This window comes from Heterocephalus glaber, unplaced genomic scaffold (assembly GCF_053883595.1).
Source record: "Heterocephalus glaber isolate CG9 unplaced genomic scaffold, H.glaber_assembly_v1.0 deba00001673, whole genome shotgun sequence".
NCBI lineage: Eukaryota > Metazoa > Chordata > Mammalia > Rodentia > Bathyergidae > Heterocephalus > Heterocephalus glaber.
In genome coordinates, this window is record NW_028258410.1 from 22724441 (window position 1) to 22750406 (window position 25966).

General features: G+C 36.3%; 1 protein-coding gene across 2 annotated transcripts in view; it reads right to left on the reverse strand.

Moving 5' to 3' along the window:
• The window catches only part of Stk4 (serine/threonine kinase 4), a 105963-nt gene that overhangs the window by 79559 nt on the left and 438 nt on the right, over window positions 1–25966 (reverse strand). Inside the window, exons 1-9 of one of the 2 annotated variants that reach the window (XM_021238912.2) lie at window positions 20815–20894; window positions 19396–19522; window positions 14139–14267; window positions 12409–12523; window positions 7977–8141; window positions 4745–4912; window positions 3120–3257; window positions 1758–1886; window positions 908–1094 (exon numbers count right to left, since the gene is read on the reverse strand). In XM_021238912.2, coding sequence (XP_021094571.1) covers window positions 908–1094; window positions 1758–1886; window positions 3120–3257; window positions 4745–4912; window positions 7977–8141; window positions 12409–12523; window positions 14139–14155 — 919 coding nt within the window. In that variant the 5' untranslated portion in view covers window positions 14156–14267; window positions 19396–19522; window positions 20815–20894. Of the gene's footprint in view, window positions 1–907; window positions 1095–1757; window positions 1887–3119; window positions 3258–4744; window positions 4913–7976; window positions 8142–12408; window positions 12524–14138; window positions 14268–19395; window positions 19523–20814; window positions 20896–25966 lie in introns of those variants that run through there. The other variant, XM_004858176.4, reaches the window with a different exon arrangement.

A 25966-nucleotide genomic window follows, 5' to 3' on the forward strand; every position in this document is an offset into this window, starting at 1 on the left:
GAGACAGTTACATTATGTATCCTTCTTCCTTGTTTCTTTTCTGCACATGTCCCATCATGAGACAATCACGCTACATTCAGCCTAGGCCACATGGGCCATGTGAGCCACGTGGCACTAGTTACCTTGCCTTCTGTCTTGTCTTACACTATAAATAAAGAGCGCACTGGACTCTAGGCAGCCATTAGCTCATCAGGCTATGGTTCCACCTGGTCTCAGCTTTCAAGTTTAATCTTGGTATGTGTCTTTCTTTCTTGTAATTCTTCAGTTTTCTTCATCTCCCACCGCTCTCCCCAGCTTTGGACCCTACACTGTTCGGGTCATGGCAATAAAGTTAGGAAGTTAGGAAGGGAGGAAGGGAGGGTCAGAGATGGGACTTGACAGAAATTACAATCTTGTACAGTCATCTTTAAATGACTGGCTGCAGATAAACCTGGGTTAAGGTCAGGAATTTAGCTCAGTGGCACCTCACCTGCCTTGCAAGCTCAAGGTCCTGAGTTTGATCCCCAATAACAAGAAAACAAACAAACAAACAGAAAAACCCTGGGTTAGACACACAGACCATCATGAAAATGGATTAAAGATATGCATGGTAAATAGGTCAGAATTTCATTACACTTTGAAATAATGCATCAAAATCATGCATGTGTTTGAATGACAACATTCAATGACAGAATGGGTAGGTGGGTTCAAAAACAAAACTTCTCACTGCTGATGCTTTCTTATCTGAGTCCACATGACAGCCTTCTCTCTCCTCAAGCCTCCTGACCCCACCATGCCCCTTACAGGTGAGCTCCTTTAGTTGTGGCAACAGGAGGAGGACTCAAGACTAAGCATGCATGGGTCATGAGAGCCCATACTCTATGAAATGCATGTACTTTAAGAAATTGGTGTATTTCATCAGTCTTACTTTTCATAGTCCCTTCTCCCTCCTCATCTTCTGCATTGATCACCATGGTGCCCAGCTGTGATGGCAATGTGTCATCATGCTCAATCATAGTATTGGCTCCATCACTCATGGTGCTGGCTACTCGGACAGTGCCCATCTCATCACCTACTGCTCGAACCATTGTGCCAGAATCCATTTCATCTTCTTCCTGTAAAAGGACAAAGTCTCAAATCAGGACTAATTTGATCATAAGACTTTGAATCTCTGAATTATGAATTACTGTCCTGAATTACGGTTATCTGAATTACTAATACTTATCTTGGTTCAAATATTTCTGGAACTGACACTTCTTCCAGTTCCAAACTCATACTGTAGAACTGAAAGTATTCTTACTTAACCAAAGAAGATCATATATTTACCCATAAAAGAGCAGCATATCTAACCTAAAGGATCCTGTTCCTCCCCTATTCTCATAAGTTTTTGCAAGATAGATCTTAGAAGTTGACATGAGCACCCTTGGAATCTCAGAGGTGAGAAAACTATATAAATAAAGGCTACATGTTAAGTATAGAGCCTAGATTTCCCAAAAGGACTTGGAAAAACTAAGTCTCAGATCTGAGCATTCTTTCTTTCTCAAATAAAAAGTAAAATTAATGAGAAGATACAGAGGGAAAACAGTGAAATTTAAAAGAGTTTTAGGAAGCACCAGGGGAAGAACAAGCACAGATTCAGAAATTTGGCAAACCTGGGTCCAGGTCACGTAGAAAGAATTTCCAGCTCCAAGCTGATACAATTATCACCTTACCTGTCTTGGCAATCATGAAATAACAACCATTAATGCCTGAGGATCACAGAAAAGCTTGCCACTCACTGAGTTTTCTTCATCATCCTGGTCCACTTCTCGCTGCTGGGCTTCCTGGCGTTTCAGTTTCACATCCATGGCTTCGTTAATTAAGTCCCGCAGTATTGACACTCCTTTGGCACTCTTGACAAATGGGTGCTTAAATAAGAAAATGGAAACACTGGAGACAGCTTATATGGTTACAGAGTCAAACAGTTCCTGGCATACAGCAAGTAATTGATATCTTCCTTTATCAATGAACATCTTTCTCTTTATGCTTTGGACAACAGCTAAACCATACTGACTTTATAACTCTGGGCAGAGAAGTACACATTCATATTTTGCCCACTTTTTTCAGTCTGGCTGGAATGCCTATGCCATTTCTTCTGTCAAATCTACAGATTCTCAACAAGGTGCTATCACCTCCTAGACTAAGATTTAATAAACATGTTGGGAGCCTGTTGCTAGTGTTTGGACAGCACACAAGGCATGGGGTGGGAGACAGGCATGCCAGCAAGCCTGTGAAGTATGAAATGGTCCTGCATGGCAATGAACTGTGGCATATTCTGCACACCTCTCAAGTGTCTTAGAGGGGCTAGGGATTTAGCTCAGTAGTTCTGCTGCCTGCCTCGCAAGCACAAGGTTCCAAGTTCGCTCCCCAGTACCAAAAAAAAAAAAAAGTCTTCAAGTGCATGTTACACTTTAGCAATACTGAATATTTTTAAGAGATAGGAAAATGTCTAGTGATTCTGGGAGGTGATTTTAGAAAGGGGAGCTTAAATAAAGCCACTGTTCAGACATCACTGCATAAATTATTTATCCCACTTATCCTTTCTATTCTATGTACTATAGCATTTACAACTACATATGTAGCCAAAAGGGATTTTTAGTATGAAAACACAGTTAGTAAAACTGATCATAAATATCTAACAGATGTAGACTCAAGCATTATTCAATCAGCAAATACACCTGAAACATAGGAACACTGCTGAATTTCCTTTATAAAAATTACTGCAAAGTTTTTTTTATATTACTATCTTATGTTTATAACAGAATGATTAAAAAAAATTTCTGCTGTAAAAACTGCATATGGAAATTCTTCTGGGGGGTTGCCTGTTGTTTTCAAAAATAGTCTGATATGGTCCTATGTTTCTTCTTTGCAATCAACTTTCTATTCCCCATCTTGTGTCAGAGGGTAAGTTCTCCAAGGCCTTCTAAATACCGCACAGATTAAAAAGACATGTGCTGGGGTACAGGAGATATTTTTCCATAAACTCTTATTACCCCATCTAGGCAGGAAAATAATTTAGTAAGACCATCTCCATGCAGGTCGCTGAAAGGATCCTCTAGTCAGCAGGTGAGCAGAATGGAGGGCAACAGTGTGACTCATACCTGTAGGAGCTGAGTGGCTGTGGCTCTCTGCTCAGGGCTCTTTACAAGACACTGCTTCACAAAATCCATGAAGTTATCTGACCACAGCTCTGGCTTTCGGAAAGTGGGAGGAGGGTTTGTTGGAATCATGAAGATTGCCTAATTAAAAGAATTTTTTTTGGTAAAATAAAAAGTGATGCACCAATAAAAATACAATCAAAATATAATACAAAATATAATTTACAGGGCTGGGGATTTAGCTCAGTGATGCCTCCACCTGCCTCGCAAGCCCAAGGCCCCAAGTTCAATCCCCAGGTACCAAAAAAAACCCATATATATATATATATAATTTACATTTGAAGCTTGATAAAATGATTTTTCTCTTATCCGTTGATAAGCCCATGCAACCAAGTTTCACCCAAAGTCTCAACATCTTAATGTATGAAATATGACAACTAGAGAACTTGATATATTTCTCTCCTTCTCTTTCCCTCTCTCATTGTATTTTCCCCTAAACCTTGCAATATTGATGAAGCTTTGTATTTTCATTTTTTATGCTAACTACATTACAAGGCCTTTCAAAGTGGAAAGGCAACACCTACAAGTACCCATATACTGAAGATAACCTCATTGCGGTCTAATTTCCTGCTTCCGTCCAAGTCACCACCACTCTAGATGTCTAGACTACAAGGAGATCATCAACCAGAAGTCTCAACATCACAAGGTAAACTCCAAGCCAAGACAAATCAAATCTTGGGGGAAAAAAAAGACAATTAAAAATCATCCCACTCCATTAGTCCAATTCTACTTCAAAAAGAAGCTTTGAGCTTAAAAAAAGTCTTTTTCGGAAAAAAAAAAAAAAAAAAAAGACAATTAAAAATCATTCCACTGCATCAGTCAAATTCTACTTAAAAAGCTTTGAGTTTCAAAAAAGTCTTTTTGGAAAGATAAAACCCTTTGCAATAAGCACCTTAAATTATATCCTTTAAATCTAAAAATATAACCAGTAAACCCTCCATTCTTCCCAACTTTTGTCCCCTGCTAAAGAGGGAAGCTTATCTTTGGGCACATGAATACTTACAAAAAAAAAAGTTCAAGTCTTGCAAGGGGGAATGAATTAGTTACAGAGAAGAGGAAACGCTGGTTTGGGAGCTATGGAAAGAGCTGTGGCGCTCTTGAGGAAGGCAGGGTTGAGGCCCTGTAACAGCGCTGTTGCAAGGAGTTCTAGGGGTGGGAGAAGCTGGAGAACTAGGGTGTCAACACTAGGAGTTTCAGAGGAGATGAAGCCTATGTGATCTTAACAATGAAAAGTAGATGGAGGGTGGAGAGAACAGAGTCTCTAGAAAAGTCTGGGATCCACATTCCAGAATTTACAAATTCTAGTACCTATAGAGGCCAGATGGGAAAAAGGTAACAGATGAATCAGACTAGGTGTTACTGACTTGAGTTCAATCAAAGTATTAGAGAAAACACTAATAAATGATATCTGATACTTAGTAATACAATAAGGAAGCCTGGGGACTTCGTGGAAAGCTCATAAAGGAGACTACTCAGCTCCAGTTAGGGTTACCATGTTAAAACATAGGTGCCTAAAGTATTAAGATGGTCAATAACTAACCCCACTTGTTCTCCATCCATTTCCTTACCCTCATTGGATGGATGTCAGCATATGGAGGCTTTCCTTCAGCCATTTCTATGGCAGTTATTCCCAGAGACCAGATGTCTGCCACACAGTTGTATCCAATTTCCTGAATCACTTCTGGAGCCATCCAAAATGGTGTTCCTATCACTGTATTCCTCTTGGCCATGGTATCCTAAAATAGAAAGAGGAGAGACAAAGCATTGTAATTACTTAAAAGGATTTTTCCAACAGTCAAAATGCTTTGTACTTAAAATCTGTATAAAAACCATGACCAAGAATTCACAAGAGGGTTGGGGATTTAGCTCAGTGGTTTCAATGCCTGCTGCGCAAGTGCAAGGACCCGAATTCAATCCCCGGTACCAAAAAACAAAACAAACAAACAAAAAAAGAATTCACAAGAGAATTTCAAGTGACCAAGAAACAGAAAGATTGGGGCTGGGGATTTAGCTCAGTGGTTCCGCTGCCTGCCTTTCAAGCGGAAGGATCTGAGTTCGATTCCCGGTACCAAAAGAAAAAAAAAGAAAGAAAAAAAAGAAACAGATTCTTAATCAATTGTTAAATATGAAATAAGATAAAATTTTAAATTAATAACTGGCACTAATAATAGCATACAAGCTGGGTGTGGTGATGCACATATTGTAATCTCAGCACTCAGGAGGCTGAGGAAAGAGGATCAATGCAAGTTTGAGGCCAGACTGGGCTACCCAGTGAGTTCAGGGCCAATTTGTATATAGCAAGACTCTTGTCTCAAAAAAAAAACCAAAAAACAAAACAAAAATAAATAAATGAATGAATGAAAATAGCATACAAAACTTGGCCCTGAAACAACGTCAATGGAGTATAAATTTTTGTACTCAATTTTAGTAGGCACATTGCAATATTCATTAAACCTTTAAATATCCACATCCTTTGATCCAAATCTACTTGTAGAAATTTGTCTTATATGGAAGTGCCCCAAGACATATGCACAAGGATGGTAGAAGTGTTCGTAATTGAGAGAGGAGACAAGGAAACAATTCAAATGATCCACCAACATGGGTCATTTGTTATAGTATGTAGCCACATACTGAAATATCACATTAAAAAGAAAAAAGGAGGGACTAGGAACCCCTGGAAGTGTAGCTCAGCAGTAGAGCAACTGTCTGGCATGTGCTAGGCCCTCAGTTCAAGCCTTAGCACCACAAACACAGAAACACACACGCGCGCGCACAGAAAAAAAGACAGATACTTTTGTTCACCATGGAAAAAATGTATGTGATATGTTATGAAACAAAAAAAATTAGGCTGCAAAACTATATATAATATAGCCCTATTTTTGTGAAAGGAAAATACAGAAAATAACAAGATAATAAAACAATAACCAGTAAGAAAAAATGTTGTAACATAAAAGAAAATCTTGAGTAATACACAGAAAACCATTAACAGTTATTTATCTAGAAGGCAGAATCATACAGACTTTTACTTTCCGTACTACATATACTTCTGTAACATTCTGATGACACATTATTACATGAGCAATCAGGAAAACATTTTCAAGTTTATATATATAGCCAGGTATGGTGGTACAGGTGTGTAATCCCAGCACTTAGGAGACTGAGGCAGGAGAATCTCAAGTTCAAAACAAGCCTGGGCTACATAGGGAATGCAAGGCCAGCCTGGACAAAGTGAGATCCTGTCTCAAAAAAAAATTACATATAAAAAATTATATATAAAAAAGTTTTAACTGTGGCTAAAAGAATATGTGGACATAGTACACAAATTACATACTACGGCAAATAATTACTTGCACATTTTTCCAGAATGGCACAGCCCTACTGAAAGAGAACCTTCCTACAGCTCCTGTACTTAGAAGGAGAAGGACTTTTAAACAGAACTAAAGATGAAAAAGGACTTTCGATCATCATCAGTTATGTTTGGTCCTTCTGAAATGCCTGTGGCTTAATTAAGTTATGCCAATTTAGAGTAAATGACCGGTAACATTTCTGAATTGATCTCTCACCATGTGTCCTATGTAAAAAATTAACATAGGAAATAACTTACTGCTTAGTCATTTCCTTAGTTCTGAAACTTCAAATCTGCAGGGGTGTTTTCATATGACAATAGTCAACGTAGGTTTCACTAGATTATTTCAATTAGAAATAGATACATACTTGGATAGCTACAAATTTTTTGAGACTTAAATGAGTAGATACTAATATCATATAGATTTGTGTTTAAAGTTATATTAGTTTGTATAATAGTAGAGCAACAGAAAAGTAGCCCAGAAACAGGCTGTAGCATATGTACATACACACATAATGTAACAAACATTGTTAATTTTAATATTACACTTCTATAAAGCATCAGAAAACTACACTTTTTAATTTGATTTCCTTAAGACTGTAGTTTATGTAATATTGTTTGATTCGGTTTACTTATTAACAATATGTAAAGAGTCCACAAACCACCTGAATAAGGTTCTAAGTTGTTTTAGAACATCAGAGCAATTTCTGTGCTGTTGTAATACAAAACTCCCTAACATGTCCCAAACAAATTTTAAAGTAAAAAAATAAATTACACGTAATACCAATTCTAAAGTCTCTCTTTCTCTCTATATATAGTTGTATATACATATATATGTGTGTGCATATCCTTTCTACCACTCAAGAAAATCACTTGATACATAACACAGTTGTAAATTTTAATGTACACCTGCCTATAATTATTTCTACTTTTTTTGTATATACTTTTCCATATTCTTGGGTATTTTACAAAATCAGATAAATTCCTATTTTGAAATTTTTTTTCTTTTTTCCCTGCCATGCACTAGTGAGACAGGAGGAGAATCAACAGATGATGCTGAAACCAAGTGAAAATGTCTTCAGTACAATAACTGTTAAATTATTACTTGGAAGCTGAATGAGATGATACTATGCCTTATTTAAAGAAAGCATGGATTTAATTTTTCTTCCATTTATAAATATGCTTTTGTAGCTCAACAGAACTTAAATACTCAATCATTTCTTCCTTTAGTTTTCATTTTTATAAAAATTTAAAACAAAGTTAAATAATGTGACCTGAACCATAGGAAAGGATCTGAAATAATCTATTAACTTTCTTGTAACCTATTGATTGGTAGATTCTATAATTTTTTACTAACATAATTAAGTCAATTATTATATTTTAAAGATAAGTAAAAGGAATTGATCCCTCAGGACAAAGCTGAAAGTATCAATACAAATACCATTTTTACTTACCGTAAGTTGACCTGCTACTCCAAAATCTGCAAGCTTTGCATGTCCTTCTGTATTTAGCAAAATGTTTCCTGCCTTGATATCTCGGTGTATTTTTCTCATGAAATGAAGGTATTCCAGTCCTTTGAGAGTTGATTGTAATATTGTAGCTATCTCATCTTCTGTTAACTGAAAAAAGAATGAGAAGGTCAAATCCTATGTTTACACCACACATTTGAAAAAGAAAAGTTAGATTCAAACTATAAACATAAAATCTTATTCAACACCTGAGCAACATTTGACTGCTAATAATATTTATATGTTAAACTCCCCAAGTGGTATTTCCAGACCAGGTGTCGTCCCAAACATCAGATTCATACATCGGCCTGCAACATCTCTGAGTATCTAGCAAGCATCTTAAGTAGAACCCACGTCTACTCTACTTGGCAACCTCCTACTCACCCAACTCACTCTGTTCCCTCAGCTTACTTTGTCAGGGCAGCACATCATCCAACACACTATACATTATTTACATACCTATCAGTATGATGCCTTCCCTATTAGAAATAAGTTCCATTAGAAATGTCTTTGAGGGCTGCGAATTTAGTTCAGGGGTGCTCGCACCTGCCTTCCAAGAACAAGGTCCTGAGTTTGATCCCCAGTACCAAAACCAAAAAGTCTTTGATTTGTTTACTTTGGTATTCCCTTTTTTCCAGATCATTTTCTTTATTAGTACATGTTTGTAGTACATAATGTTTACATTCCTTGCGAGGACCTGGTATATGTACATAATACATCTCAATTCCCCTTTTCATCCTCTTTCCCTCCCCTACTTTTGTATTCCTAATACCAAGAAAGACATCCTGCAAATAATGGGCAGTGAAAAAATAATCACTGAATGATGATAGCTAAATGAAATTCAAACCACCAAAGAGTGGCATAGATTGTCTGATCAGACCAACGCTGATTTTGTGGAGATCTAACCCAAGTCATAAATAAACTCAGTCTATTAGGCTCTCACACGGTTCCCCTTAGGACAAACAACTCACATTTAAAGAAAAGTACATGGCAGAAAAAGTATAGGATTTAGGATTAGAAAGGCCTATCCTTTACTCAACCCTATTTTGTAGCTATCTGACTTAAGCAAGTTGTTGAGCTCTTAACCTCAATTTCTTTCTTTTGGGGGGGGGGGCGGGATCGAACTCAGGTCTTTGCGCTTGCGCAGCAGGTGGTGAAACCACTGAGCTAAATCCCCAGCCCAATTTCTTAATTTCTTAATTTCCCTGGCTCAATTTCTTAATATTCAAAATAGGAATACCATCTTTAAGTCACAAAAAACCATGTGATATGCTTTTCTAGCACACCAAGGCCCTAGGCTTAATCCCCAGCAATAACAACAGTAACAAGAAGATGAAGTTACAGAATGCTTAATGGTTTAATACACACTATGATTAATAATAGTTTAATATCTACCACATAATCAATCAATCAACAAAAATTTAGTAAATACCTATTATGAGCCAGGAGCTATGCTAATAATATTAAAAATAGGTAACCATTTCTAAGTGTTTAATCTATATGAGGCACTATTTTGTAATCTTATATAATTCTTGTAAAACTGCTAAATGAGGTGGAAGTACTATTATTATCATCACCATCTTAATACATTATGAAGCTGAGGAGCCAGGCACGATGGCACAAACCTGTAATGCCAGCACTTGGGAGGCTGAGGTAGGAGGATCACTGTGAGTTTGAGGCCAGCTTGGACTACATAGTGAGTTCAAGACCAGCCTGGACTATATGGAGAAACTCTGTCTCAAAAAGTTAATGAAGCTGAGGGACAGAAAGGTAATTTGTGCCAAAGGTCACAGAGATAATAAACAATAAGAGTTTTCACTAAAGTCCAAATAAATACTACTGCCAAAGTAACAGGCTAGTTCTGAGTATCTTCTGCGGCCAAAAGAAACAAAGATCATGACGTCTAGCTGACTCCTTGTTTTAATCAGCTGCACTATTCAATTACAACAGTCCTGCCCAACAGAAACACAACAGAAGCCACAAATATAATTAAGGTTCCAGCAGCCACTTTTTTTTAAAGAAAAATTTAAATTAATTTGCATAATATTTTACTTAATTGTATTTATCTAAAATATTATTCTATCATGTAATTAATATAAAGTTAAAGATTTTTTACTTTTTATCAGTAGTAATTCATCTCTAGTGCATGTTTCATACTTTTCATTACTTTCATTCTAGTGCACATTTCGATTAAGACCAGTCATTTTTCAAGTCCTCAATAACCACACATGGCTAGTGGATGAACAGTGTAGAACTATAACATTTAGCAAAAGTATGGGTAATAATTAAAAATTCTCACTTAATAGTTAAAATTATATAAAAATAATAAACAAATACCAAGTTATCAATAGGTATCAAGAGCACCATGAAAATTAATTCTGGATTGTTTTAAAATACCTGAAACAAAACAACTTAATGCTTCATTTAAGAAGCTCTGGAATCCAAATTTTAGATTAATAAGTTATTAATTCTTTAAATATATCTTATGTTAGGATGTTATTCCTTGCTCAAGAACTTGCTATTTGCTTAAAAAAACACACTAACTCTGAATAACATAAATTAAGAAGATAGTGGTATGGATAAGCCAAAACTTACAATTGAGTTTCAAAGCAGCCCTCACCTTATAATGTATATAGTACCTTAAAATTTTTACAGCCTACTTTCACATACTTAAATTTTCACAACTTTGCAAATATTTAATATGGGGGTTTTTAATTCTTATTTTTCTTAAAGACAAAAAAAAACCCCAAAGGCTGAAAGTTTCTCCTGCTTTTATTCACTCAAAATTTATACAGTTATCTTTTAAAACCATAAATCAGACAGATGGCTCACTCACTTGCTTAGAACCCAGGAAGTCTCCTACTGTACATGGAACAAAATTCAAACTCATTATCATGACCTTCAATACCCAATGCGATCAAGCCCTACCCACCTGTCTAACGCCTTCTCCAGTTCCCCCTTCATCTCTTCTCTTCTAGTCACAGCAACCTTTTTTCAAATGCCAAATTCTTTCTGGATCTTTGTATTGGTTATTCCCTCCAGAGACTTAGCTTTTTCTTGTCCTTCAAGTCTTACTTTAAATGTACCTCTTCCAAATAATCTTCTTCAACTATCCACTGCTCTACTGTAAGCCACCAAGCATTCTCTATCACTTTACCATCACTTCATCCTCATTCATTTTAATCATAGTGTTTATCACTATGTGGTATTTCTTTTCTATTCACCACTAATTTTCTTTTTGTTGCCCTGCTAGAAAGTGTGCTACTGCCTGAGACATTCCTAATGAAATGGATACACCTTGAGACCATATTCCTAAGTGAAATAAATCAGACACACGTTTAAATGTGCATTGTTTCTCCAGTGTGAGAAACCAGGAGTGTAAATAAGGACCAAACTATATAATAGATATTGGGAAATACGAAGAAAATGTTCAATGGGAAGGGGAATAAGGGAGGGGGGAGGGAGAAGGGAAGTAAGGGGCAAGGAAATAGAAGAAAAAAATGGAAACAAAGCTTTTGTAAATAGAGAGGAGAAGAGGGGAGGGGAATGGAAAAAAAAGAAGCAGCAAGATATATCAGGTACAGGTACAAATTCCCTATGATGAATGTTATCATTATATATATCTAAAATATACCAATAATTTTTTTTTAAGTGTGCTACCATGAGAACAAGCTTACTATCTCTCTTATTTGCTACTGGGCCCCTAAGGCCTAAAGCAGTGTTCTAGTAATATTTACTGAGTGAATAAAGAGAGTTTAAACAATTGAAATGGAGCCAGAATCCATGACTATTAGGTCTTATTCCAGCAATCACAGTAATAGCAAATAATCTTTCACACTGAGGTTATTCTGATTAACAAGAAGTCGAAGTAGAGAAAATTAATCTGTGAACATGCTGGGTAAGAGAAGAAATTCAAATTCAAAATTAAACATTTAAAATTCATTCCAGCCAGGCATGATGGCACATGCCTGTAATCCCAGCACTCAGGAGGCTGAGGCAGGAGGATCACTGTGAGTTCGAGGCCAGCCTGGGCTACATAGTGAGTTCAAAACCAGCCTGAACTGCATTTTGAAACTCCATCTAAAAAAAATTTTTTTTAATTTTTTAAATAAATTCATTCCATAACCAAGATTTAACAGCCATTTTCCCCAGTAAGAAATAAACAAACTGTGGTAAAAATCACCAGATTGAGTTTGTGTCAGAGCTGTCACTTTTAGGAGATAAACGTAAAGTGGGAGACAGAACTATGGGAAAGGAGAAATTTGACTGTCATCTTCCTGGTTACGATAGTAGAAGAAACACATGAATAAAAGGCAAGAAAAAAGAAAATGGCATAAGACCACTGGCTAAGCAGCATCATTCTAGAAAGTAAACTTACCGTTTTATTTCGTAATCGAATGATATCAGATACAGAACCGGCCCCACAGTATTCCATAACAATCCACAAGTCTGTGTTCTTAAAATAACTGCCGTAATACTTGACTACATGAGGGCTAAAGAAAGATGTAGCATAAATTAATGGAATGGCCTTCATACATCTCTATTAATTCATTCTGCTCAATATTTGAAAACCAATTTCTCATCTCAAAGGATCAATTATTCCCAGATAAGGAAAAATGAGCAGTCTTCTAAGAATGAAAAATAGGATAGCTTTTCCAAAGATTAATAAATAACAGAAGTGCAAAAAATGAGTGAGTACTTTAACCAACATTTCTAAGTCTACAATTAGAAAAGAATTACAGATATTCAAAAATAGCAACATAGATAGAACTGGTAATAGTGAACATTTAGATGCAATTTAAATAGCCACCAACATTAGAGAATTTAAGAAATAATGATCATCATATAATGAACATCATGAATACATGAAAAAATGTTTACAGAGTATTTGATAACATAAGATATCCTGTTTACCAAAAAAAGAAAAAGAAAAAAAAAAAAAGGACTACAAAATAGTAAGCATAGTAAAACTCCAAAAAGAGACATGGAAGAATATGAGCATGAAGGAGTATTTAACAATTTCTCAAAAGGGAAAAGTGATTTTATTTCCTTCTTTCCATCTGCATTTTTCTAAAATGTCACAGGTACTTTGTGATAATAAATCGCACTATAAATCTAAAAAATATGGAGAAAAAAATAGGATCAAATCTGGAATTTTAGGTCTCAAGCTTGAAGATAAAACAAATTTCAGAGAGAACTAACTTAATCTGGTCAATCCAATCAACAAGAATGGGGACTTAATCTAGTAGACAGTGACCACGAGAGAAAAAGAAAGAGGGAGAGAGACTAGAACTGGCTGTATTTGAAGTCTGTAAGACTTAAAGTTCCTAGGCAAATGTCCTGGCAGGCAGCTCCACCTTTGTTGAAGCTTTACAAGAAAGTACTAAGCTGATCTGACCAAAAAACCTTTGGAAAATGAATGCAGTCTCAAGTCCAAAACTTTTCACCTGTCCTTCTAACCCCCCAGAGCTGGCATCATCTTTAACTGTATGTTTCTCTCAAACCTAAATAGTGTGGGGAAGCCTGCTCCATCACAGTGACCAACTCATGTTGTCACAGAAAATGAGAGCAAGCCACGTGCTTTTCTGCGGTTGCCTTCTAACCCGACTTCCTGCTTACTACATTTGACAAATCTTGGTTCCTCAAAAATAAAATACTTAACTATTCTCAGCTCGAATAACTTTAAATATGAAGGAACAGTAATATATAAATTAAGTATTCTTTTTTTACAGACCAATCTACTATTCTAAAATTTCTAGAGCTAAAAAGTATTTGAACTATCTTGTCTAAGCTGTTTCTACAGAAACATTTCTCATTAGGAAGAGATCATTATCAAAAAGAGAAAAAAAAAGAGCCAGCAATACCTTCTGCTTCTTTTTCCTAGTTTCTAAAAGGACTTAGTGAAGGAAAAAAAAAAATGCAGAAATAGAAATTATCAAATTTTAGCTATAAAAACACACAACTTTTCATCTTTTTTTTTAAAAGCACACATAATGTAATTCCACTGACCTCTATTTTCTGCAAAATAAGTGAATGTCTAGGTGTCAAACTCTAAGCATAATAAACCCAAACCCATGTCCTCTCCAAAAGAACCCCACGTGCCTTTACCTGTCACATTGCTGCATTATTGAAATTTCTTTGATTATTTCCTGCAGATCTGATTCCACGGGAACTTGTTTAATAGCAACAATCTGACCAGTCTCCTTATGAATAGCTTTGTATACACTGCCATAGGACCTACAATTGGGGGAAGCAGAACATTTAGAAAAATCAAAGCAAGCCAAGAGATAAGAAGCGGTACAATACAAAGAACTCACAGTTCTAATTTATATTCCTAAGTACTTACATCCCTAAGTATGTATGTATATATGCACATATACTTAGCTAAACTTGCAAAACTGAGATAAAGTATGTATTTTTGGGGAAAAGTGGTACCTTAAAAACTTCATACCTAAATTTATGAATTATTATGAAATAACTTCTGTGCTCTATATGCATAATGTCTGCAAGAAAGTGTGCATCCCCTCAGTTCAACTTTACAAAAAAAATGAGAGATGGTTACGCCTATTTTATAAATGTACAAATATTCAGAGTTACATGATATTCCCAATGTCACATAAGTGATAGTGTTTGTTTCAGGAGTTGAACTTAGGTTGTCTGAACACAATGCTTGTCTCTCCACATCTACATCCAGGTATAATATAAAGTGTTTGTTTTCTTAAATTCATTTGATTACCATAGATCTTTCTGTCCTTCTTCCTCTTATTTGTAATAATGCTTAAATTATTATGGAAAAATAATCAAAATCTAAGCCTCTATAATCCTAGTATCAGATGAATTGTGCAAATATAAATATTTTTACCTTCTATTCCATTTCCCTTTAAGAAATTATTATTAAAATAAATTAAAAGTTCATCCATTCAATTTGGGGGCTATAAGAACATTAGAGTTAGAATCTCAACACCTAAGATTACATTCTACTACCACTACATATTATTACTTACAAACACATTATTAGCTTTGTTATGACTCTATTTCCTCAACTGTAAAATAACAATACAAACTGTAAGTGAGTTGTGTCAAGTGAGATACCTCAACTTACACAGATTTTTCATTAGAATCTTGGGACACTGTGAGTGAAATAATGTGCAAATTGCCTTTGAGCCTTCACTAACACATCTATTTCTACATACTGTCTTGGTGTAAAAAAATCAAAGTAACAATGCCACCTAATATGTCAAACTGGCAAAATACTCTAGCTTCCCAAAAGATGCTTGAAAATTATTTCAATGTCAAAGTAACATAAAATTTTTAAAAATCCATGCACAGCACATAAAAAATAACATCAGCATTCCTGTATTTTCAAAATTGGTATAATGATGCTTAAATATGGCATCAAATACATTTTTGTCACAGAAAGGCAACTACTGACCATATGTGGAAGACCCAACCACTGCCCATCTTCCTTGCTAATAATAACCTTGGTTTATTAGGATAGCAACGTGCTTGGTCCTAAGGGATAAATTATACTAGGCCAAGCCAGTCACGGTATTCCTTGTCCCTTTTGCCTGTGACTGAACTAGTAGCAAGTATATGACCTAGTTCTGGCCAATAGTATTTCATTGGAATTCTGCTGAAGGGGCTGGGGATTTAGCTCAGTGGTTCCGGTGCCTGCCTCGCAAGCACAAGGTCCTAAGTTCCATCCCCGGTACCAAAAAAATACCCAGAATTCTGCTGAAGGATTTCTGGGAAAGATTTTTCTCTTTGGCAACAGACAAGCATATAAGACTCATTTCCACCTCCCTTTTTGTTTTGGTTGCTGTCAGGTGAAGGATAACACTTAAAACTAATGCAACCATCTTGAGACTATAAGAACTGCCAAAAACATCATATCATTAAGTCAACTAACCCCTTCTGAAATCTCTTATCTCAAAATTAATTAGTTATTAAATGCCTTTATAGGTTAGCCACTACTAGTTGAAGTATTCTGTTGTTTTTTGGGTTTTTTTTGGTACCGGGGATCGAACTCGGGACCTTGTGCTTGCGAGGCAGGTACCGGAACCACTGAGCTAAATCCCTGGCCCAAGCTGAAGTATTCTGTAACTCCTACCCAAAGATTTTTTTTTTTTGGTACCGGGGATCAAACTCAGGTCCTTGCACATGCGAGGCAGGCAGTGGAACCACTGAGCTAAATCCCCGGCTCACCAAAGATATTTTTGATACACTAGACCCTACATATCTGAAAATTATTTCATCTTCACTCCAAAATGAGTTTTGCTGGTCACAGAATTCTCCTTTGACAACAGCCTTCCTTCAGCACTCTGACTGCAGTCTTCCAGGATCTGCTGTTGCTGAGAAGCCTGCTTTCATCAGATTACTATTCTCCGTAAGGAACCTCTCCATACCTTTTAAGATGCCTTCTCCTTAATTTTCATTCTACAATTTTACTTTATCTATGAGCTGATTTATTTGGCACTTCATAAGCTTCTTCAATCAGAGGGCTCATGTCTTTCAAGTATAAAAATTCTCACCATTTTCTCTTTATTTCATCTCTTTTAGAATTTCTATGAACCTATATTGGACCTTCTCAATTTATGTTGCTTTGATTTCCAATACTATTTCTGTCTTGCATTTTGTGATTAGTATCATCAGTAATCAGTCTCACTTCTCTCTTTCAATTAACAAATTCTCTTCATCTTGTCCAGTTTATTTATCCAATTATTGGGTTTTTTAAATTTCAATTATTTTAGTATAGTGTTCTTCTTTCAAGGATATTATTCCCTCCTTTCAGCTTTTTGAAAATTGCAAATGTATTTCTTTTCAAGTAGACACGGTAGCATGTGCCTGTAGTCCCCGATACTTGGCAAAGTAAGGCACTTCAGCCCAGAAGTTCCAGACCAGCCTGGGCAACATAGTGAGATCCCAGCTCAAAAAAAAAAAAAGAGAGAGAGAAAAGGAAAGAAAATCTCTTGTTAAATGGCTCCATTATTTCTATATTCTTGAGTGTGAATTCTCCAACTTATCAGTATTATCTCCTCATGGCAGTGGGTTTCTTTGAATGAATTTCCTTTCATTTCAAATTATTTTCTATTACACAATGCTCAATGAGATGGTTTTATGGTTCCCTCAGTCCTGTTGCTTGGGGTCCTTGAGGGCCTTGCCATTCAGGGTCTCATACCTGTATGTATGAGATATAATAACATATATCTAAAATGACAACATACCTATTTTCAGACCGGTACCTCTGCTTTTTCCCTAGACTATAAGTAAGGCAAGTTTATTTCAGCTTTAGTTCACACATAGGGAACCTAGTGTTAGCCTATGACTTCATGTAGAAAGCCCAACTACTATCTCCTGATAAGGATAAGACATCCTTTATTATGATAAATTCTTTTTTACCCCTGGCCGTTAGCTGCCTGTATGTCCTTTTAATAAAACATTCTTTATAATAAAAATTAAATATTTAAGAGAACTGACATTCATTAAAGCTAGGTCTAAGTTGCCCAGGGTTGTCTTGACCTTGAGACACTTCTGCCTCAGTCTCCAGAGTAGTTGAGAATACAAGCATGTGCCAATACCCCTGGCTTATTCATTATTCTTTTTCAGTTTTTTTTTTTTTGGTACTGGGGATTGAATTCAGGTCCTTGTGCTTTCGAGGCAGGTGCAGTGCCGCTGAGCTAAATCCCCAGCCCCATTATTCTTATGTGTAAGAAATGGAAACAGGAAAGCTCTGCATGCACTCACTCAGCAGTCACTACCAAAGCAATCTCCAGACCTCCTTATGCTATCTCGATAGCAAAGAAAACTCCAACAGTTCATATGAACAATTGAGATGTACGATTCCACCCGCTGTATTTATAGCAATCTGATGAAGAGTTAGAAGACTTCAGCAATCATCCTCACTTATAGGCAAGTCTCCTAACACCTGACTTCCTACAACAACAAACCCCAAATGACTGAATGAATTCTAATGGGCAGAGAACAAAGATGGTAAAGTAGATGTTTCACCTAAGCCATATAAGGCAAGGATCAATGTAAAGAGTATCTGAGGCCAATGTAATCAAGTACAAATCTTACTGGCAACATCACTCACTAGAAGGATGCTTTTTTATTATCCTATAATAAAAACTTAAGTCAGTGTGTAAAACTTTTAAGTGTAAGAGAAGGAAAAAGGTGGGAGGTTTCAATTCCAAATACTTTCTACTCATCTTGGCCTGGTGCTCTGGTTATACTCTGCCACAGATCCACAAGATTTTCTCAAAATGCGGCGTGACCACAGCCTCCAGAATCCAATATAGTTCTTTGGCAAAAGCGCACTTCACACAACACAGGTTGGTGAAAGTTCACAACCCATTCACTCTCCAGAAAAATGTAAGGATGGCACGGTATTTTGTATTCAGAAAAGTAAACCGCTTTTGCTTCAAGATCTTGCTAATTCAGTGAAGTCTGCTCAGGCTGTTAAAGTCTGAATGACAGAAATCCACATATATCTGTGGTATATTTTAAAAGCCCTATATATATAAGGTGACTGCATGGCAGAAGAAAAGATCTAAAGCTTTACTTTTCGTCTTGGTGACACCTTTAGAGGGAAATTTCCAAGTTTCTTGCTGAAGATATCCATAGATCTAAAACATGATTTTTAAAAATCATAATTAGCTTAGTTTTTCCTTTTAGTATATTCCTGACATAGTCTGTCTAGTTTTGACATTCCCCAAATCCAATTAAGCCAGAGTCACCTGTAAAAATACCTAAATATACTTAAAACACCTAAGATTTAACTTTGATTTGATATAAACTCCGAAAAATGATTTAGTTGATATTAAAATAGTTATGACTGGGCCAGGGATTTAGCTCAGTGGCACCGCGCCTGCCTCTCAAGCATGAGGTCCTGAATTCAATCCCCGGTACAAAAAAAAATAGTTATGACTTACTGAGCACTTTCTATATGACAGGCACTATATCTAGTTCTTTACCCCTATTATTTTATGTAATACTTGCCATGGGCCTACGAAGTAGATACTATTATTATTTCCACTTTATTGAAGAGGATGGTGAAGTTCCAAAATAATAATCTCAAGTTCACTTACTTATACAACAAATAGTAGAGCAACAGTTTTAACCCAGGTCTGTGTGACTTCACAGTCTACAGTTACTTCTACAACCTACCTTTATTAAAAATGAAAAAAACAAGTTAGTTACACAAACAATTATGCCCACCAGTCCTTATCTTATTCCAACTGTAACTTAAAAGCACTGTAACATTAAGGCCCATGGACTCAATGCCTTCAGGAATATACCAAGGATGACAAGCTAAAGCTTAAAATGACAAGCAAGAGATGTAAGAGGGACTGTCACTTCCCCATACCTTAAATGACACCAGTCAGCTGGCAGTCTTCAGAGTCATTTTGGACTTGTCTTTTTTCAACACAGCTGGTATCATCTTTTATTTCTCTGCTTGATCTCTTGCTGGATTCCAAAGAGTATTTTTCCAACTTACAAAAAAGTCAGAGACTAATTTTTTTTACAAGGAGGTAATCCATGAAAAACTATTCTATGTAATCCAGGATTGGGTTTAACATTATTATAGATCTATGGTTGGCATAACATTAATCTCCAAAAAAATGTAACAACAAGAGCTGTTACTGTTATAGTTTGGATCTTGAATATCCCCTAAAGGCTCATGTTTTGAAGTTTGGTCCTAGCTGGTGGCTGGGAGGCAGTGGAAACTTCAGGAAGTGGTTCCTAGTTGGAAAGGTGGGTCACTGGAGGTTTGCCTTTCCAGGGTATTTTGTCATTCCTCGTTCTCTTTGCTTTCTGGCCAACATGAGATGAGCAGTCTCATCTACTGCATGTTACTGTCACCATAATATTCTGCTTTACCTCAGGCCTAAAGCAATACAGCCTACCAACCATGGACAGAAACCTCTGAAACCATGAACCAAAATAAATCTTTCTTCTTTACGTTGTTTTTCTCAGGTATTTTGCCACAGCACAAAAAGCTTACGAATAGAATAGCTCATGATTTTAAAGAGCATAGTCACTAGAACATATTTTTTAAAGTTAATATGTCAGGACATCTCTTAAACTAGCAGTATTCCTGAGGGATTAAAAATTCACACATACATACAACTTGCTTACAAATGCACGAACCATCTATGAAAGATATATTAGAAACTGCTACAATGGTGATTCTGGATGGCTGAGAGAGGCAAAGGGCAGATTTTTTTTTTACTGTATATATACTTTTTTACTTTTTGAATTTTGAATCATATAAATTTATTACCTACTCAAAAGTTAACAAAAAAAACTTAAGAAAAGGTGCTCCTAATATTTTAATACCCTGCTTATTAAAGAAAAAGTAAATATACAGAATTAAATTAATACTGAACCCTATTGTTTTTTACTAAAGCAGTTAGTACACACTAATCAGAAGTCACGAAGAACAAATGAAAGTGCATATGTCTGATCTAATTAGTGCTATCTGTTAACCAGATAAAATCATACAAACTATAGATTCTGCAAGAGGAAAAACAACAGATGTCCTTGATAATAAAAACCGGGAATCATTAAATCTCTCCATAATACTGATTAGGGTGAAGTGAGGAAGAGCATTTCCAGCAGTAAATTTTCCACCTATCTTCCCTAGAGCCATGCTGATAGACAACATTCCTCTTTCTTCTCAGGTTTGAGAATTATCGCCACAAGAGAAGTAAATATCCAGCAGGTGATGGGGCAGGAAAAAAACTGGGAGCCACTGGTCTACACATATTTTCTCTTCACTCACCCTTCTCCAAGTTTCTCTAAGACATCAAACACTTCTTCTGGTTGTTTGGTTAAACTATCTTCATCCAACTTTTTCAGCTGTCTGTGAATAAATAACACAAAAAGCATTTTACTTGCTAGGACCTAAACCATAAAACACATCATTTATTTTACAATTAGCATCCTAGGAACTTCTTTATAAACTCTTCAGTAGTAAACAACAACAAAGCGAAACTAAGATACTTTTATGGGACACTGAAAGACTTTGTTCTGGGTCACCTGATGAAGAAAGTCAGTACCAAAAGGCGAAGAATCTCTAAGAGTCAGATTTCAACTCAGCATGTTTAAGAATTTTGTAACAGGAGAAGTTATTTTAGACAGCCTTACAAGGTCTCTAGGTTCTCATCATTGGAAAATTTAAACAGAAAATGAATTATCATCTGGCTAAATGCTGTAGAGTGGATTTAAGCATTAGATAAATCCTTTAGAATTCATCTAAATCTTGAGATTTCACAAATTAAAATGATATAACTATCTCTTTAGAAAAGATATTGGTCAATGTAAGATAAACTATATATTGAATCATGAACTAGACTGGTGGTCAGAGAAGACAGGAGCTCTTTGCTCTCTACTAGAACGGTTTCAGTAATTTTGTCAAAACACGTAAATTCTATAGTATCACAGAAACACAAAGTGGAAAGTATACATTTATTTATTTATTTATTTATTTATTTATTTATTTATTTATTGGGTATTAGGGATCAAACTCGGGACCTTGCACTTGCGAGGCAGGCGGTGGAACCACTGAGCTAAATCCCTGGCCCCGAAAGTATACCTTTAGATATGAGCAAAAGTGAAAAATAATTTGGCAGCTGGGAGTTTCAGTCTCACAAAGACCTCTCATGAGCAGTCATGTACCTTTGGCTAGTTCAAAAAACTAAAAGTACATGACTATTCACAACTTTCAGACAGTTCAGATTTACTAGCTATGCTAGACAATCATAACAAGCAAGGGAGATTATAAATTTACAATTTTAAAAAAAATTCTGAGACCTCTGAAAATTATTAACAGGCTTAAAAAGAAAAGAGCTTTGGAAGAAATATATGTGTGTGTGAGTGTGTGTGTGTGTTTGTGTATGTGTGTATTATCTATACAATGGCTTCCTGAAATTACAAAGAACAACAACAACAAAAAAGAGAACTCAGGAAATGGTGATATATGGAAGTAGTCACACTGGAGTTTTCTTGTAAAGAAAATGGTTTAAACTAACTAGACAATATCAATTCTTATAAGACTTGAATTTTAAAATACACACACACTTCCCAAAGAAAGTAGCAAAATCAAAAGACAAAAAGAAAAAAAGAAAAAAAAGAAAAACCTGACCATCAAGCATATCTACCAATAAACACTGACCTCACAAAGGATGGTGTTACATAATTTTATAAATGTCAAGGGTTATCTCCTACAGAAATGGAGAATCACTAAAAGTCAAAGCCTCAACTTGCCATAATTGAAGATCAATGAAACATGGTAACCACACTGACCTTTGAAAGAAAATGAAAAGATGATAAAAATTAAATTCCAATGACATCATAAAAACTCCCAGCTTAAAAGGTGCTGAACTGAAACTCCTTAAACTTCAGAATTGAAATTTCTATGAACTCAGAAGTTAAAATGAACATCTCATATGCCAAGGCCTTTGGGTAAAACCCTGAATTATAACTGTAACAACAATGGACAATACCTCGTTAAACAAGTATAATTAAAGTTTTATAAACAGCTGATATAAAGGAAGAGTAAATTTTTTTTTTTTAAGTTTGACTCCTTTGCCTTACAAAAAGCAAAACTCACTACTTGAGACCACAGAATAACAAAGGAAACTGCCATTGCCAACAGAGAGACAGCTGCAAGACTCTGATAATATTTTTAACAAACTTTATATGACTGTTCAGATGCTTCTTTAAAACGATCTAAGTATTTTTTTGGTTTTCATCTGGGATTATTTAAAACAACTTGAACTTAAAAGAAGTTTATAACTCTGGTGCCTGATAACCAAGAGGAAGTCAAAAAATATCTGCTAAATGCTACATTACAACAAATGTAATGATGAGAATCATAACCATAGCAATCTTTGTGAGCTATCAAAATAAAATAGAATATCGAATAGAACAAAAAGTATTATTAGATTATAAACAAGATTCTATGGAAAATCTTTTGATAAATGACTCATAGTGATATTTTATACTTCATGGAACAAGTACTACTACCCAAAACAGCCCAACAATGATGATGCAGGTCTCTCAGCTTGGGTTTCTCCACATCCTACAAAGCTTGAGCACTTGTTCATAAGGAGCAGGTCTACCCAACACAAATTCCATGAAATACTGGTGAATGTTCCTCTCCTAAGTCAGACGGCCACATGGGTGGCTAGCATCCCAGGAATGCATCCTAACCCTTCCACCCACCATTACCTAATGGCAACTCACTTTTTACAATCACCAACTCCCACACAGGACACCAATCTATCATTTATTCAAGTGAATAAACTTAGTCACACACAAATGTCAAACTTGTGAACACAAAGAGTATTTCCTGCATTGGGATGGTTGGAAACGCATGCCATCTGAGTCTCTGAAAAGACTTTCTAAATACAAACAGTGGTGTTTATGAAGTGTTCACCTACTGCATAATTTCAAATCTCTTTCTCCCAACAGAAAACTCCTCAAAAGGCTCATTTTATTTATGTATACATTACCTCTCCTTCCAAACAGAATTTTCATATAGCTTACAACAAATACGTAAGATACACTTTAAATTTTTTAAATTATAATGAATTGTGTCCCCAACTACCACCCTGCTCCAATTCTAATTCCCAGTACCTCAGAACAGGTCAGTGTTTGGAGACAGGGCTTTTAAAGAAGTAATTAAGGTACAATGAGGTCATAAAGGTGGGCTCTAATCCAGTATGACTGATGTTCCTACAAGAAGAGATGAAAATACAAACAGGTACAGAAAGAAGACCATATGAAAACTAGAGAAGACAGACTTCTACAAGCCAATCAGGTCTTAAAAGAAACAACCCTGCCCATCACACTTGATTTCAGACTTCCAGTCTCCAGAACCGTAAGAAAGTAAATTTCTCTGGTTTTAAACCTCTCAGGTGTGATACGTTTGTTAGGGCACTCCTAAAAAACCAATACAAATGATAGTAAAATTCATCTGAGGCAAATTTGGTGGTCCATTAGTTATAATGAAAAAATACACTGGTTATTCAAGAACTCAGTCCTGCAATGCCTTCTCTTACATTTTTTTTTTTTATTCAAAAGGTACAGGAAGCCAGGCATGGTGGCAGACATCTATGATTCCCTGCTGCTCTGGAGCTGAGGCAGAAAGATCACAAGTTCCAGCCCATCCTATGTAACTTACTGAGATATGTCTTAAAACGAGTCAGCAGTCCCTTGGCTCAATCCTCAGTACAAATTTAGAAAGTATAGAAATGAACATGTCAAAAAGCAAAAAACTTTATTCCTTTTCCTAAGATTATACAACATGAGGCAAAGGAGGAAACAAAACTCAGATTCCTCATCTTCTTTCAACTAATGAAAGCCTCCAAGAAAGAAACCAAATAGAATCTATTTCAGAAAAAAAATCACCAGTATACATTCCTAATTGGATCATTATGATGCTACAGTAAATATATGTTACCATACACAATGACCTGTAAAACGAGGGTGCTTCCATACAGCATCAGAGTGGTGCAGTTAAGAGCGTAGACTTTGGCCCAGAGCACCTGCACGTTAAAACGCCAACTCTGCCTCTTACTAGCTATGGGACCTCCAGCAAATCACTAGCCTCTATGTGGCTCAGTTTAATCTATAAAACAGGGATATCCATTTTATATAAGACAATAAGTTGAATCACAGAAAACTATCATTTTGGGTTTGTTTGGGTTTTTTTTGTACCGGGGATCGAACTCAGGACCTTGTGCTTGCGCAGCAGGCGGCGAAACCACTGAGCTAAATCCCCGGCCCAAAACTATCATTTTTTACAGTTCAAAAATGATCAAATATGGGCTGGGGATTTAGCTCAGTGGCGCTGCGCCTGCCTAGCAAGCACAAGGTCCTGAGATCCCCGGTACCGAAAAAAAAAAAAAAAAGGTCAAGTATTACCAATTTCATACGGTTAATAGGAGACATGCAAAATACTCAGAACAGTGCCTGGCACCCTGTAAAGGTACAAGTTGCTATTACCTCCTCAGCACACTAGACTAAATAAATTATGAGCCCATCCCAACAAGCTATTTGCCTTCCATAATGTTTGTGCACTTCAATCAACCCCCAAGAGGGCTGCCCAGGCTGTCAATCCTTTCCTTCATCTTTCAGTTGCCCAGCACTCAGACACACTGAACACTTCCTACTTCAGTGTTCATTTTGCTGCAGGAAGTCAGAAGTCTTCTTTGTGAAACAGAAGTTAACTAACAGAGAAATATGACTCTCCTCAGTCTCCCTACTTTCTTCCAGATGTGGCAGAGTGGCATAGACCCAAGTGTCCCAGGGGAAATCAATAATACAACTGCAACAAATCCAAGACTGCAGACTTTTAGGATCAACCACCTCCTTGAGATCTTGACCAAAAACAATTCCAGGTACCACTAGGATCTGGAATTGATGGTTACAAAACAACAGAAGGCCAAAAAGCGTACAATCTAGCCAGGTTCATATGTCTCAACTCTTCTCGAACTCAGACTGCACATGCTAAAAATATCTTATTTCCTTTTCTAACTTCCAATGTTGGGTTGTGAGGAACTGAGAAGAATGTAAAGAAAATCAGGAAAAGATGCCAAAATTTTCGAGTGGGGAGAAAAACACCCTTTTGAATATTATCCTCCAGGTACCTTTCCGTTGCTGGACCCTCGACCTTTTTTCGCAGTTCAGCCTCCGAGGCAAAGCTTTTTCGCGCAACCGATCTTTCCTGCTGCACCCTTCAATTGGGACTTAGAATCCTGAGAAACTCCATCTGCTTTTCTCTCCGGAGTTCTCACTTCACTCCCCTAGAATCCTAGACTCCTCGCACATTCTCATTATCCTGTCTCAACATTCGCCTCTACCTCCGAGTTTCTTCTTGGAGCTCCTTTCTCTGAGAGGCCCCTGGCCTCAGCAGGTGTTCTCTCTAA